The sequence below is a fragment of the Lineus longissimus genome, chromosome 9, assembly GCF_910592395.1.
Source record: "Lineus longissimus chromosome 9, tnLinLong1.2, whole genome shotgun sequence".
Classification (NCBI taxonomy): domain Eukaryota; kingdom Metazoa; phylum Nemertea; class Pilidiophora; order Heteronemertea; family Lineidae; genus Lineus; species Lineus longissimus.
Window position 1 is genome coordinate 912,844 of NC_088316.1, and position 16,800 is coordinate 929,643.

Sequence of the window (16,800 nt, forward strand, 5' to 3'; positions counted from 1 at the left end):
GGTCAGGATGTGACTCTATTTGTCTTAGGTCAGGATGTGACTCTATTTGTCTTAGGTCAGGATGTGACATGTTGTCTCTGAAACTTTCCTACTGAGTACGCCTATGCCTCCTTTTAATCATTGTCAGGATGTGACTGTCTTTGTCTTTCAAACAAGTCTCACTATCAGGTCAGGGTGTGACATTTGTCTCTCAAACTGTCCTACTAGCAGATGTGACAATCTACGTTTCCTTTAAATCGTTAGAATGTGGCCACTGAAGGTTTCACAAAGGAAAAAGCCTAAGTTTTAGCCATTTCGTAGTTTTTGGCACGTCACATACATCTCATTGTCATCACTGTCAGGATGTGACTCTATTTGTCTTTCACACAGTCGAACTATCAGGTCAAGATGTGACATTTTTTCTCTGAACTGTACTACTATCAGGATGTGACAGTCTACGAGTCCTTTTCCTCATTGTCTGGATGAGACTGTCTTTGTCCACCACACTATCACGTTGTGACAATGGCTGATATGACTAGTCTAGCAAATGCTTTTACTTCAATTTTGTACAGAAAGGCCTAGTGTAAATGTACATGTAGTTTTAGATAAAAGCATTTGCTAGTCTCTATATCACCCGGTGTCTGTCGCTTTTTCCTCTATCAGTGTCTGGATGTTACTGTCTTTGTCTTCCACACAGCCTCACTATTAAGTCACTCTTGAAGGATGTTTTTCAAAATTCATCAAACAGCAAGTCCTTTTTTCAATAATAATCAAGTTTTATTAAACACTAAAGTCGTACTTCCACCTATCAAATCCCCGTGTCTTTTGCGCTTACACCTATGAATTACCGTGTCTAAATAGACCTGTGTGTCAAATCCCCGTGTCTATTAGCCCCATCGAGCTCGATGGGGCTAATCAGGGGCTAATTAAGACCTGTGTTCAACACAGGTTTTTTGATAGGTGGAATCTGAAAAGACATGGCAATTGCAAGTTCTAAGATCCGGCGACAGATGGCGCGGTGTAGTTGCCTCGGTATTGCGCATGCGAAATTCCCCTCCAACAGGAAAGAAACACAGGAGAGCTCCCTACCGACAGCGCACCTGTCGCCGAGGCTATTAAACATTGATAGGTGTAAGTGCGCCCCCGGTTTTTTGACACACGGCGAAGACACGGGTCTTGAAAAAACACGGGGTTTTATGATAAGTGGAACTACGACTTAATTGTATACATGAGTCACCCTCATTCCTCCTAAACAACAAAGTAAAGCAAATTATTTATGCTTGATTCCGGTCTCCTGTAAAATTATAATTCCAAAGTAAGAATAGAATTTTCTGCATTATCATCTTGCAGATTCTCACTGAGACAACAAAAGCTGGTATAGTCCATCTGAAAAATGAAATTATGAGGAGGGTCTGTCATCACATTGAAGAGATAACAATTCAAAATTCAACAAGACTGGCTCCTTGTTTTGCTGAAGACATAAAACTAGGAATTCAAGAAATCACTGTATAATTATACAAACAATTACATGTAAATGGGATATTTACAATAAATAAAAAACCAAAATGAATGGTATGTAGCATATTCTGCCAAGTATAAATAAAGACTAGCAACTACGCCCAGACCACCCTACAAAACCACTATCTCGATTATTCTGGTTGTGACTCTGTCTTCAACGATATACTCCTGGTTGTGACTCTGTCTTCAACGATATACTCCTGGTTGTGACTCTGTCTTCAACGATATACTCCTGGTTGTGACTCTGTCTTCAACGATATACTCCTGGTTGTGACTCTGTCTTCAACGATATACTCCTGGTTGTGACTCTGTCTTCAACGACATACTCCTGGTTGTGACTCTGTCTTCAACGATATACTCCTGGTTGTGTCACAATGTCTCCAATGTAAAACAATACCATTTCTTCACACCTGGTAGATACCATCCTTTCACAGCCAACAGAAACACCATCACTAACAAATTCCATTTATTCCTGCCACCAGTTCCCTTCTTGCCACTCTTCAAACTCGTCTCCAGGGTCGGTTCCCTCGAACAGCCTGTTAAAACATGCTCCATCTGGCACGTTAAAATGGGTGTAGGGATTCGTCCGAGAAAGAACGCCCTTGCACAGCCAACAGAAGTAAGTACGGCACTTTATACAAGTCATCTTGTTGCAGCCATCAATTTTCTGGAGGAGAGATGAAATTTTTTAAACAACAATTTTTCAGGGTGCCCGAGTGGCCCTTGATCTAGTTTACAGTAAAAATGACAGGTTGCTGGTATTTGACTCCAAGATGGATCTTAAAGGTACACCATCACAGCATCAGTATCATTATATATTTTGTGCCACAAGTGAATGGATATAACAAGACATGTCAAAGTGATCAAACTTGACCATATACAGCCATACAGTATCTATTTCAGTGTACACAACAGCAATGTTGAAATTCATATCTAATGGGTATTTACTAACTAAAATAAAAAAAATCTCCAATTCAACTTCAAATTTCAAATTTTGAACTAAAGGCCAAGTTTACCTGAATATGTGTTGAGCAGTTCGGGCACTTCTTGCTGTATTCATCCAACCACTCCTTGGAGTACGTTTCTTCCATGGCTTGTTTGATCGCTCGCATCCCGTAGCGTTTTTCAAGGAACTTTTTCTCCGTTGTCCCGGCCTCCAAGTAGGCCTCTCGCAGTTTGTAAAGGTCGCCTGGAGAAAAAGATTTAGTCTAAAGATATCTTCTTTTGTGGGCAAATAAGGAGCAGAGCCTCAAAACGTTTTGGTAAACTGATGACTACCAGACAAAAGGGCCCGGGTTTCAAACCCAGGGAAAACCCAGGATTGTATTTCTGGTGAACCGATAACCTGGTGTGGCTTTCAAGGAAATAAACTTTCTGGCTCTTTACAGGCCTTCAAATGCGACCTGAAAAACCAAACTCTGAAGAGATTGTGTGCAAAATAAAATAAAAATTTACATCTTTTACAAATCAAAGCACCAGCACCGTGACGTCGTAAAGCTGATACTCACCTCTGGGCGGCACATGACCATTGTATCAAACCTTGGTCCTTGCTATCATTCAACTCACCTGAGTTAACCCTGCATGGAGACACACCATGGTAAGCCATCTTACACAGAGTACAGAAGACGAAGTTACACGCTGGGCACTGCCCCATATACTCCTCAGCATCCTGCATGACCGGACATTGGCAGACGACGCGAGGACAGTAGATAATGTCCGCCATTGTATCCAGACTCGATTGAAGTAAGAGACGGTCATATTTGGCAAATATTTCTGGCTTTACAAGCAGTTTGACCTGAAGATAAAATTGTGAGTTATCACACAGCAAAATAGTCAACGACTCTGAAGAACTGTTTTATCAGACAGGTCTCTTTTACTGTAGTGTTTAAGTTTGGAATATAAAAGGTGTGTTGGTTTTGTTTATGAATACTTCAATATGTGTTTATATCTGTGAATCCAACTAGCACCAGCAAACACTGAACAACTACAATGAACACTTACCTGAGATGGCAAGGCTTGCGTATCACATTTATCAAACGGGCAAGTCAGTGCCTTGACACTTCCCTCATTAATCTGCACCTCAAAGTAACCCGACATACATTCCTTACAGAACACATGCTCACACTCATGAAACTTGATGCAGAGTTCACCAAGTTTCTCCAAGAAACACACATTGCATGTAAACAAAGTTCGATCAAATGCCTGTATCTTTTGTTGATTATCATAGTCCTTGATCGTTGGAAGAAGCAAGGCCTGGGAAGCAATATCCTGGATTGCCCTTGGATCAAGGTCAAAGTCATGCCCAAGGTCATGCAGGTCAAGGTCATTATTATGAGCAGACGTTATCACAGTTTCTGTAACATTTTCAGCAGCTTTATTGGCACCATCCAGCACACTCTCCTGCTTGCTGTTCCGTCGCGGTATAATTTTCCCAAGGTCGAGCGGGTTTTGAATATTTAGAAATTCAAACGTTTCTTCCTTGAGAAATGTGAACCAGGAGAAAAGAATCACCATCTCGACATTTTCCTCCCAGATTTTGTCCAATTGATGACACAGTCGCGTTAGCTGAAATAAGAACAACTTTGAAAGGTTTTTGGAAGCGAACTATTAACTTTCGATGGAACTCTGGTGTCTCCAACAGGGAAAGCAAAAGACCCCATCCACATGTGAGGGGCCTCGGTACAGCCAAATGAATATGTAAGCAAGCATATTGTCGCTTCATAGTCCAATGACTCCAAATGTAACTGACACTCAAAGGGGAGGGAGAACACAGAACTCCTTTTTTTTAAAGGGTATTAGACTTGCTTTCTGACAAGACAACTTCTATTTGTAGTAGCTTTTAGTCAGTAAAAGAATTCAAAAATCTAAATAATTTCGCTATCACCCGGCTGATAGTGGAACCATTTGCCCATAACTCTCACCATACGAATACTCACTTGTTGCCTTGTCAGCCATTTACAGGATACAGTATATTTTGGAGGACTTTCTGATGGGTAGTTTGCAGGCAGCTGAAAGTTCAGGATAATAGGAGGCAGATATTCCACTTCATGTAGATCCTTGACTGGGTTTTTCTTGGTTGGTTCCTTATCCACTTTGGGTTGGCTGGACAATTCTGAAATACGGTATCAACCTCAAAATTAGGTGTCATCTTTTACAAATGATGTGCAAAACTGAACAGTGGGGAAGTGAAATTTTAATTAATCCTTCTAAATGGTACAGCAAGGCGTATCGATGTACATGGAAACATCATACTGACAATGTCAACTGCTCATATAAATGACATCAAGACGACATCACACTGAATGAACTAGCAGAGCCAGCTAATGGAGTCAGCAACACACCTTATGTTGTTTTCTGCTTGGTGCACTGAGACCAGCTGAGTGAAATTTATAAATAGAATGTCAGATCAGGTAGACAGTGCTGCTCAGATCATAGCAGCTATGAGGGTGTAGGGAGATGGACACTACCTCTAGTAAACTGCTGGTAAACAGATACCTACCAGCACTGGCCTCCCTCTGATCCACCAGCTTCACATGGAACGGATGAGGTAGATTCAACTGGGCTGAGAAGTAACCCCCTGGGTCGCCACCTTCCTGGGTTGCAGTGAAGGTCTCATCATTATAGATGCTGGCCAGGGCAAGTAGCTCATCTTCTTGGTCTTCTTTATCATCCGACATATTGGAACCTGACGTCCAATAACCAGAGGAAAGTTTTGAGAGACTTGAAATTACCTTGAAATATTTTTTCAAAATCTGCACAAACAAACAAAACTTTAGCCGTGGGTTTTTCATGCACTAAATGCAGGGCTGTATTTTTATCGACAAAACTTTAGTTCAGTAGAATCTTATTTGAAAATAATGATATGTCTCGAGTCCAGACCAAGCAGAACAACATATAAAAGTTCAAACCCCCACTATGCATGTCGTGTACCCAGCCTGTGTCCCTTTCATGAGTCAGGCAGGGGCGTGTCACTCATTTTATCTGCTCATCAGGATACACTCATGAGACATGCACTAGACTAGACTCTAGTCAGCAGAAATGACCTGAAGCAGGAGCTAGTATTCAAGCGATTGCTTGACCAAAATGGGTTCTTCTAAGGATATTTGCGGATGAAGCTGACGTCCACTAACATGATACAGATGCAACCGATGCAACAATGCACAGCTTTCACGATTTCTAGGCAAATAGCTTTGCAAACGCCAAGTTTTCCCTCAATCCCTGTTACAAAACCATCAGGAAACCATCTTTGATCGTCGTTGGAAGTACACAAGAAAGAAATTCCGGGCTTGCCGGGGGTATTTGCCGAAGACAAAACGAGATTGGTTAATCGGCGTGTAACCAGGGCGCAGCACTGTCGACACTGCCCCTCCCGCGTTGCTTGGCATGGAGCCTTGGAGTCCAGGGTTCGAACCCGGGGGTTCAAACCAGAGAGTGTATGCACCCCAGCCCCCGACGAATCCAGGAGGTGGTCAAAATACCAGTGTGTGGCATTGGTTTATTGGTTTAATGCTCAAACACATGTCACCACAAATGCTAAGTCATGACCACGGCCCCAAACGCGTAACACAGTGGTTTCAAACGTTCCACACAAGATCAATGCGACCATATTATGTAGGCCTATGATAGTCAAGTGTGTTGTCCAAGGACCTACAAAGAGAAGACCAATGAGATCATGGTCAGGTGTGTTGCCCAAGGTCGCACAGAAGACCACAGAGGTGATAGTCGACAAGTGTCTTACTCACACCGACGATATTATAGTCAATTCGCACACAAGACCAATGAGATTATGGTCAAATGTGTTGTCCAATGTCCCACACAAGACCTCAATAAACTCCACAACGTGTACAACATGTGTGAAGAAGTCAACAGCGTCTGCCCAGCCGGACTACTAGTTATAGGTGGCAGCACAGACAATTACGTAGCTGAAACGTACCCTATGACGGGTAAGTTTTAATTTTAATAAATCGCGTAGTTCCATTCTCTTAGCTCAGATGGCAGCACTTGCCAGCTTGACAAGAAAAGACATCAGAGCGAAAGTGAATAGGACATTTCGGTTTCTACTTCTATACTGTTACCTGCAGAAATGACTTTCGATCAATGAGACAGCAGTGCACCATATCTCTTCTGGATGTGCCCTCCCTCTCATAGCTCGCCATGTTGCCAGAGAGTGTACCAAGTCTTTGCTGGATGTGCCATGCTCCTTCACTTTGCGTACTCTGTCTGATCGAGATGTGTACTCTCGATTCCAACGTAGTGCACCATGTTTCTACAGGGTGGACCTTGTCTCCACACTTAGGTGGAGATTGCATGAAGTCAGACCATCAGACCGGAAGAGACAGCAGATACTACAACAACCATACCATAACATACTGCCACAACCAGACCTGATCATACAGCATATGCTGTCACAAGTACACCTGATAGACAGGAGATGCTGGCACAACCAGACCTGATGAGATTGCAGATGCTGCCACAACTAGACCTGATGAGTTTGCAGAGTCACAACCAGACCTGGCGAGATAACAAATGCTGTTACACCCAGAGCCAAGGGCAGCACGAGCAGATCGACACCTGATCATCTATCTAGCAGATCAATGAACGAGCTTGATAGCAAAGATTACTTCGGAGCAATTTTCAACTGTTCATTTTTTGAAACATACTGAACCTATAATGTGACCAGGCCAATGAGAAGGATAGAGGCCCAAGTCTGAGTGCCCTTAGGCCGTCCGAGACACATTTTTATAGTAGTTGGTAGTGCTTAAAGGGGTGCCGATGGACCAAGAGAAAACCTATGAGATCTTTGTCAAGTGTGTGTAGTCCTGTGTCCCTCCCCACACGAGATCAATGAGAGTTCCCTTAGGAAAAATGTGTCTCATTTTCACAATGGTAAATCGAGTCCACAATTCACCATGGTAAACTGACAGCACTTCACCATGGTAAACTGACAGCACTTCACCATGGCGAATTTGGATGGTGCGCTATTCACCATGGTGAGCATGGTAAACTTCGACTTCACCAAGGTGAACGCTGAATTCACCATGATGAATTCAGATTCGACCATGGTGAATCTGAGATCTTTTCTCTTCGTGAGGATTCCCACAGAACCGGGCCAGCCAAAGAACATTAATCAAGTGTATTGCAAAAGATCAAATGAGAGTAGAATAATCAAGTGAGGTGCCCAAGGTCCCAAGCATGATATATAGTCAAGTGTTGCCCAAGTCCTACACAACCAATAAGATGGTAGTCAGGTGTATAGGCCTACCCAAGCATGATACCCAAGGTCCCAAACAATTGTCACAACCAGGGAGGACAAATGTTGACCACGTGACTAGGACTTTTATAGAGAACCAGTAATAAGTTGGGAAATGACAATGACAGTCTGCATCTCCCTTTTTAACAATATTCTTAGTATCAACAATGCCAAGATCATTGCAGAATTATAGCTGATTGTTCATTTACATATTCAATCCAAATTCGCACCTTAACGGTAAAGTGTTAATTACCAAAGTGACACCGGTCACTTCCTCAGCTCCCAATCTCCTTTTGGTACTCTCGTCTGCTAGTTGTGCACTAAACTCCACTTGGCAATTAAGGGGACGCTTCGTCCTGTGCTTTTAGGGACCTGTAACTTCAAATCGTACTGAATCTCATTAAAACCATTAGGGTTCTATAAGGATGGAATATTTACAGAACTTTGGGGAATATTTGTGTCGATTTATGTTGATTTTATGGAGTTAGTGAACCGAATTAGTCGTTGGGCTAAACTGCCATAATGGAATGCTGCTTATACCAGTGTAGTGTACTAAGTAGTGCAGTGGTAAACCACCAAAAGGATTAGACCAATTTTTGAGGGTCATATTGAGGAATGTTTTGCCCCTATTCTGAAGACTAGGCTATATATATTTATACCCTAACTATATATATAGTGGAACCTATTGTCTCTGGGGCATGCTCACTGTATTCCATGTCATCGTCATCATGGGTAAGCTTTGCAAGTTCGCATTCTGACTAAAGAGACAAAAAAGTGACCCACAGTGGATTAGACTTCAGAAGGTAGGCCTCAGCTGAGCCCTCAGTTATGAGTGTAGTAAGTAGCATTGGGGATTTGAAGGATACAAGTTTGCCAGCAATGCAAAGGAAATGTTTCATCGAGTAAAGTGAACTGGGGTGAAAAATGGAGTATTTTAGTTTGAGACGTTTTTGGGAGATAAAGCGAACATTCAATATGAAGCTGACCAAGCAGTGCTCCATCTATTGGACATTATGGACGTTGTTGTTATTAGTGAAGCATGGTACATGCGAGACAGTTTACGAGACGTTACATGTTAAAGAAAATGAGCCGACAGGTACGGTTGTCGGGAACATCACAGGGAGGGGACCAATCGAAGTTTTCCTTGGCGAGTCGGCTGCTGTTTTTGATATTAATAGAGCTACGGGTGTAATCAAAACACGGATACGATTAGATCGTGAAACGAAAGATGAGTATACTTTTGGTGCTATGACGATGGGCGATTCGACCTATCACAGTATAAAGGTCAAGGTTACCGACACAAATGACAATTCACCGACATTCCCGCAGAAAGAGATCACCATCCGAATCGGCGAACTGGACCCAAATGATAACAAACATAGCATCGGGAGCGCGGTGGATCCAGACTTGGGATTATTCACAACCCAGAAATACCAAATCATGGCAGGGAATAAACAAGGTCTGTTTCGGTTGTCGACACGCAGAGTCGGAACAGTTTTATATGTTGATTTAGTCGTCCAGGGTACTTTAGACTATGAGACAGAGAATCGGTATGATTTGACTGTGACTGCGTTTGACGGTGGATCGCCGCCAAGAAATGGTTCCATGCATGTGATTGTTGAAATCCAGGACGCAAATGACAATCAGCCTCTATTTAATACGAGTCGGTACTCGGCAAGGGTTATGGAAAATGCCACCGTTGGGACGAGTGTGGTACAAGTGTTCGCGACGGATATCGATTCCGGGGAGAACGGACACATCCAGTACCACATTGACCGAACCCGCAGTGATCCAGGGGAAACCTTCACAATAAACGCAGACTCAGGCGAAGTCCATTTGAATAAGAAACTCGATTACGAGAAGAAGTCGTCCTATGAACTGATCGTTGTTGCGAAGGATCGACCCAACGGTCCCGACCAGTTCCAGACAACGGCGGTTGTGACAATCAAAGTTGAAAACATAAACGACAACCCTCCTGTGATAGACATGGTCTTTCTCTCAAAAGACGGCACGCCAAAATTATCCGAGAATGCAGGCGCGGAAGATTTAGTTGCAAGAATATCAGTTAGTGATCCGGACGTACCAGGGTATTTTTCGAACGTCAATGTGACTTTGAGTGGTGGTGATGGACATTTTGGTCTAACGACAAAGGACAATGTCGTTTATCTCATGATTGTGTCCAATCCATTAGATCGTGAAATGTCCCCTCAGTATCCATTAACTATCATCGCCACTGATTCAGGAATCCCTCCGTTGCAAACAACCAAATCTTTCGTCCTTAAAGTGATCGACACCAATGATAATGCACCAATTTTTACCGAGTTAGTCTACTACGCCACTATCAAAGAGGTGGCGCTACCGGGCTCTTCTGTGATTCAAGTTACTGCACGAGATCTTGACATTGGAAATAATTCTTTGATATCGTATTCGATCGTCCCAAATCCAAACAGGCATTCTGATTGGTTTAAAATAGACGAACAAAGCGGGCTCATCACAACGAAACAAAAGGTGGATTGCGAGACGCTGTCGCAACCAACAATTACGGTCGTAGCGACAGATCACGGGGAGGTACCTCTTTCAGCAAATGCAACAGTTATCGTCACTATTTTGGATGTAAACGACAACCAGCCCGTCTTCGATCAGAGTTACTATAACGTGTCGGTTGTGGAGAATAAACCAGTCGGTGGATGTATCCTGAAGGTGAGTTAACGCCATCTATCTTTGATTTTTAAACTGTCTTGAAAGTTTTACTTGTATTTGCGGAAGAGATCCCAAATATGCTTCTTCATCTTTCTGCTCTGCATATATTTGTAAAACATAGAGTTTTACTTTGGTTTTCAATTATTGATAATTCTAATTCTATTGAGAGAATCCAATTTTTCTGATGGCTGCCATTTTGTGATTGGTGCCGACCGATTTAGTGTCACTAACAGTATACATTCCTTATTTGTTATAAACGGGGTGTTTCTGGTAGCAGGTGTGGCAAACACAAGGAAAGTGTATAAAAACCTGTCTTCAGTTAAGATCACCTCCCAGGGACCTTGCTAAGCAGGTGTAGCCTCACACAATCAACTATCTAATCATTTTAAACAGGACAGAAAAAGTACAATGTTAGCATTTCTCTTTAGACATGGTGCCTGTCTCGATTTATATCATGAACTTCTCATATCAAAATTATCCTTTTTGCGCTTTCCTTTGTCACAAACAACTATCAGACTTTGTCTTTGAAGACCAGACATGCAAAATTATATAAACCAAATCAGTTAGAGAAATTGAGCAATCTTGCGATGTGGTTGTAAGGGGACATAACTTCATGACATGTATTCAAATATCATGATTTTCGCTGTCCGGGGTGAGAAACCCAATCTTGTCTTGGAATGTTTGTCAAATGTTAGGCTTAAGGCAGGATTTGCCTGACAAAGACCTACAGATAGAGCAGAATAATGCATGCTTCCTTTCAAAAGTGTTGAGCAAGTTTTTTGTTCCAAAGGTATTTCTGGTGTGCGTCTATTGATGTAATATACTTTATTATGCCTGCGATAGAATCTTGTTCAATGTCTCATGAATCGATTGGAAAAATCTTATTTTGGTCTTTTTTCATGCTTTGTTCAATGTGTGATGTCTGGCATTGCACACTGTGGATATTCTGGAGTTGAGAAGGAGACATATGTGGACATGCTCATAAAGCCCTACAAAGGAAGGCTTACTTTAGGCCCTTGCCAAACAGATTTTGAAAAGAACAATCGGGACCCCTGTGTTGCCGTGAAGTAGCACTAATTTGTCATTGTTCTTGCCCACAGACTGGGACAACTGGTGTCAATACCTGAATCACTTTAATGGTATTTGGATGAAAACAATACAACTCCATTACTTGCAGGGCAATCGAGAAAATCCCCAAAAGTGTGAAGAGATTGGGAAACAATAGGAAAGGGGACACAGGTTTGCAGCTGTGCACATACTGGTCTAATCCTGGCAATCATGATAATTGTTACCTGACACCAAAAGGCAGGAAAGCCTGGAGACTTGGGGTTTCCAGGGAGGGGAGCACTTTAGGAAATAGGCCTAGTACAAACTCAAGGTGACAAGAAAGGGACTATCTGTTGGGTATAGGCCTACAACGTACTCTACATGTCTATGTTGTAATCTTCAAAGCAAATCCCCAAACAACCCCCATGGTCAATCTCAGTTGGGTCCTCAGTGCGCTCTTGTATCAGCTATTCTGATGATGTACATGATACCTTATTTCGTGCATATTATAGGCTAATTGTTATCAACCACAAATGACTCACACCATGTTGGGTGTGGGGACATTGCCACAGCCAATCTCAAACCTTTTGCACGTTATTGTCCAAGACTTCGTGGACACAGGCCAGCCTGCAGAAATCTTGGGGTGTTTTAAAAAGGATTTTCTGTTGCATAATTACACTTACATTTACCCTCAAAATATCCATTGAATGGGTACTAATAGGAATTTCACTTGAATTGAAATTCTCAGGGGTTGAATTGAAAAAAACCTAACTTTGGCAGTTTGCGCTTAGTCATAAGATGGCATGGTTTGAATATGGGATGTGGCTTGGACAACGAATGTCCCTGAGCTCTTAATCCTATTATCAAATGATGCAGGCTCATTGTATTCCAAGTGACCAGAAACTTGCAATTTTCATTCTTGGAATTTTGAAGTTGAGTCATAGAAAGGACTTATATACACACTGCCTAATCAATTTGTGAAACAGTCATGTCGAAGTTGTCACATATTTCAGATAGCCTGATTTTTGTGACATTAGCTGTTATCTGTCCTTGCATTGCCCACCCACACCCTTCAACTTGACACCTTAACTTTTGATAATGTTATCATATTTGAATAGAACAAATTCAATTTGTTCAAATACAATTCATTTGTAAATATGAAGTTATCAACAAATAGAAAACGACTGGGAATTCCTGTGCTTGATGTGATTTATGTTTGTTGATTTGTCTCTGTGTAGAAGAATGTGAGGAAATGATTTGGTGGTGGTGTTGGGGGGGGGGGGATGATTTTAGACTTTCGTTGATGAAAAACTATATCAGAGAAAACAGCCAAGTTAAATGAAAAATGTCACTAATTGTATTTTTAATTTAGTAAATATTCTGTGGTTCCCTTGGGGCTAACAGGGGCCATGTAAGCTTGGGAGTTTTCTCCAAGACTATTTCATATAGCAGTCCCATGCGTCACATGGATATGTATACTATAAAGGGCTTCACTTTTATCTATGGCCCTTATACACGTAGTTCCACCTTGTATATTATGCCCTAATACAAGGATATTGGATAGATTTGAGTGCCTTCAAAATAAGACCCCCTAGCCAGTGAACCCCTTCGAATTCATCCAGATCCCCACACAAACTGTTTGTGTCCTCGAGACGAACCCACAGGGAGTCTTGTAGTAACACGTTTTAGTGTCTTGGGCACATTCTAGTCTGTAATTAGTGATGTTACCGAAAAAATTAGTTTGTTCCAAACCATTGGATTTGTAGAAACCTCATGTTTTTCTTACATCATTTGAGGGGGATGATTTTTGCCTTTGTCTTGAAAAAAGATGTCCAACCCAATCCTCGAACCCTACTTACTCTGAGGAGTGTTCTTCAGATGAATTTTTGAGGGACATTTTACAGGCTGTTGGCCGACCTATTAGAACCAAAAACTTCTTCATGTACATATCATGTGTATACTCCTACTTTTCTTAAATTCCTCAGATTAGAAAGAAAAAAGTGAGTTTTGATGCAATTGAAATATTCCCTATGTAACCCTTGTACACGCAACACACTTAATCAGGCAACGGTTATGAAAAAATAGTACAAATGTTTGGACATAATACTTTTATCATGAATTATTTAATTGAATGAAATTTTGTTTAGATTTTTTTTAATTCTTTGTGATTTTAGAAAGAATTTATTCTAAATTATGATTGTAACCAACCTTAATTACAGTTGACTCATAAAGCCAATCTAAAAGTTTGTACATTAAAATCAAACGCCAGCTGCCTTAATAAAGGCTATGTTCCCTCTTGTATAACAGTCATAAAATTAACATGACAAATTCACAAACTTATCATTTCATAGAGCTCCGGTAACAATTAACGTAATTTATTCTGCGGCATTTGCCTGTCAATGGCGGCAACCATACGCGAGGCCACCGCCTCTTCCGAGAATTATTGATCTCTACTTGGCGAGTATTTGTCGAAGCTGTGAGGCGCCTTATTGACTGGGCGGATCAGTCGTTGTGGTCAGGGTACCAGGCAGGGTGAAGTTATTTTTAAAAATCTAATTTAATCTTCAATGTTTCGTTCATATTTTAAGGGAAAGTGATGCCAGAAATAAAGAAAGGCACTGCCCATTTTTTCAGCTTTAGTTTACTGCATTACAATTAAGTTGTTGTAATTGTAATGATCAGGTTCTAATCCGAAGTAAATGCTGAGAATCATGTGAGGAACTTGCTTGAGTGCTATGAAAGCACCCAGAGCATTTGAAAAGTACAGCTGTAGAAACAAGCTACATCAAAGCTAGAGGTGTCAGAAAGTGTTAGAAACAATTTATTACTGTGAACGCAAAAGCATTAAAAACACTCAGGTGGATAAGTGTTACTGGTCAGTGTTGAGTGCTTTAATTGGCCTACAAGTTGGTTGAAATGCAACTTATTATATGTGACTCGCTCTACCAAAACTAGGCGCTTGTCGCATCTGAACTTGACAGGTTGATATGGACTTGTTGTTCATTTCCCTATTGTAGACCTTTTGTGAAATGTGACCAAATCAGTTTGTAATAGATTTCACAAAAGGTCTACAATAGGGAAATGAACAACAAGTCCGTATCAACCTGTCAAGTTCAGATGCGACAAGCGCCTAGTTTTGGTATAGCGAGTCACATATATATTGCACATCTTTCTGATAGAAATTGTTCGATTGTGGTGTGCTTAACTGTTGGCTTGAGAAACAAAACAATTTGTAAGCTATAGTAATCTTCCATTGTGAATTACACCTCAACTGCAACTCTACTCAACTGAATATCAATTAGAAATAGAAGCATAAGAGATTGACAAGTAATGCTTAACGTGTAGTAGTCATCATTTCACTGAGGAAATTCTATTGATCTCTCGTCAATAACCTGAATAAATGTCGCCTTGATCTGTCGCGGGTGTGGTGATCATATCCATCATCTTGACAGCTATAATTGTTCATCTACCCCAAGGATTAGATTAGAAAATTATAACGATTGATTTCTGGTGGAATCATCTAGTGCACTAATTGATACAAGCAGTATATCAGAGGCAGTAACCATCTGCATAAACCTGCTGTTACAGCCTCATGCATCCTCATGAGCAGTGAGTGGAATTCGTCAATAGAATGTCTGATCGAGTAGACTGTGCAGGTATGAGCAGGTGAATACTGCTGCAGATACCTAAGCCTACATTATGCAGGAATATGTGGGATTTCTTATAAATGGAAATCTCATCGGTTTGTCAACACCGATATGGGACTATCGAAAACACTAGGGCGATATCTTGATCCGCATATTGGTTCTATTTATAGCATGCTTTCCCTGCTCAAATGTTTGACAAGCCACAAGCTCGGGGCATGATATATCCGTGTCTTTGTTCTCAAGAATTTCGTTAAAAGGCAAAACTTCCTAGCCTGAGGTTGGTTACTATGCATTGAGTCACCCTGCATAAAACAGAAGTCTCACCACTTAATGACAAATACCATTGTAAACTAATATTGTTTACTAGAGTTCACATTGTCAGAAGTAGGTTCCACATAATTTAGGCCTATCTTTGGGGCCTGGAGGAGAAAGTCTGGCGCAAGATGATCTGTCATAATGTTTGTAGTCCAAACTTGTGTAGTTTTGTAGTTGAGGGCAGCCTCCTCTGTTGACTCTATCCTAGGAACACCATGCATGTTAGAAAGCGTTCTTGGTTGCTCCCCTACCCTGCCTTATCAGACAAGTATGACTCCTGGCAAAATACAGGTCTGTGCCCTGCCACTGAGATTCAGAGAGAACCACCAACCTTTAGCGCTATTTGGAGTTAACTGGGCCGTAGCTCTGGGCATCTTCTACTGGTGGCTCTCACCAGAACACCAAGTGGGAAAGCTTTCTTCATGCTGGCTCCCCTGTCCTGTCTTATCTACCATGCACTATCAGACAATCGACTCGCCAGGCAAAGTACCTGTTTATGAGAGTTGCTCCAGCAGGCTGCATTTGATCCTTTCCTTACTATCTTCACCCTGGAAAAGTCTGTGGTTCTGACATTGAAAACGATCTTCTGTCTTTCTTATCTTACAAACTTTGGCATGGAACAGAAGGTGCACAAGGGTTAACCCTGATAGGCATAAAAGATTTGAGACTTTTCTTCTTTCTTCTTTTCTTCTTCTTCTATCTCATTTCTGGGCGCATACTGTTCTGTCTGACAACAAATCTATTGAGTCTAGGAGCTTGCCTGATACATAAAGTCATAATATCAGTGCCATTCTGAAAACTTATCGTTCGAATGAAGTGTCCAGAATGAAGCAAATACTCCTTCTATTTGCAGACCAATATTTCCGCTTTCACTGCCATGATATTTGAAATGGCAACATCAAATCATCAGATACTGTTTCTGAAGTGGTTGTGAAGTGCAGTAGTTGAACACGTACATGTACTGGATTGGATTGCAATACTGTCCCTAAATGACAGTTTAGAACTTGTTTAGAAAGGTGGGATATGTTCGAGTTGAACCACGTGACAATTCTTTCAGAATACGACTGTTGTTTGAATCGTATTGTTGGTAGGCCATTGGAAGGTTTGCACCCCTATGCTGCCTACGTGAACTAGTGGAAAGTACAACCTTTAGAAATATGATCGGTACGATATTGATAATGTGTCTCGAATATAAAGGGCGTCTCATGAAAAATCTATGTTGTATTGTCTGGGAAATGCTACGTTATGTCAATATGAAACAGTTTCAGACAAAGACGTCAAAGTGTGAAGAAATAATTGTTACACTTTGCTGAAGGCTGCATCTTTGATCCTCTTAGTCTTACC

At 41.3% G+C, this 16,800-nt stretch overlaps 2 protein-coding genes across 6 annotated transcripts in view; one reads left to right on the forward strand and one right to left on the reverse strand.

The window, feature by feature from the left end:
- Window positions 1-734: 734 nt before the first annotated feature.
- Window positions 735-5,760, reverse strand: LOC135493915 (E3 ubiquitin-protein ligase RNF14-like). 5 transcript variants are annotated; one of them, XM_064781571.1, is made up of 7 exons: window positions 5,628-5,760; window positions 4,997-5,182; window positions 4,434-4,609; window positions 3,499-4,062; window positions 3,064-3,292; window positions 2,514-2,686; window positions 735-2,164 (listed from the first exon to the last, which is right to left on the reverse strand). In XM_064781571.1, exons 2-7 carry the CDS (start codon window positions 5,172-5,174, stop codon window positions 1,964-1,966), a joined length of 1,521 nt encoding a protein of 506 aa, XP_064637641.1. In that variant the 5' UTR covers window positions 5,175-5,182; window positions 5,628-5,760; the 3' UTR covers window positions 735-1,963. The 5 variants fall into 5 exon arrangements, with proteins under 5 accessions (XP_064637641.1, XP_064637642.1, XP_064637639.1 ...); XM_064781572.1 differs by having other exon boundaries at window positions 4,997-5,228; window positions 5,628-5,747; XM_064781569.1 differs by having other exon boundaries at window positions 5,577-5,747.
- Window positions 5,761-8,073: 2,313 nt separating this feature from the next.
- LOC135493911 (protein dachsous-like) overlaps window positions 8,074-16,800 on the forward strand; it is a 45,774-nt gene continuing 37,047 nt past the window's right edge. The window contains exon 1 of the mRNA XM_064781560.1: window positions 8,074-10,447. Within this exon, the coding sequence (XP_064637630.1) occupies window positions 8,672-10,447 (1,776 nt within the window). The 5' untranslated portion in view covers window positions 8,074-8,671. The remainder of the gene's footprint in view (window positions 10,448-16,800) is intronic.

Excerpts from the sequence above, each read along its gene's own strand:
- LOC135493915 (XM_064781567.1), bottom strand. The coding sequence starts at position 5,288 with ATGAAAAACCCACGGCTAAAGTTTTGTTTGTTTGTGCAGATTTTGAAA. Across the intron at positions 4,610-4,996 it reads TCAGAGGGAGGCCAGTGCTG|AATTGTCCAGCCAACCCAAA; the intron begins GTAGGTATCTGT and ends ACCGTATTTCAG. Across the intron at positions 2,165-2,513 it reads ACTGCTCAACACATATTCAG|AAAATTGATGGCTGCAACAA; the intron begins GTAAACTTGGCC and ends TCTCTCCTCCAG.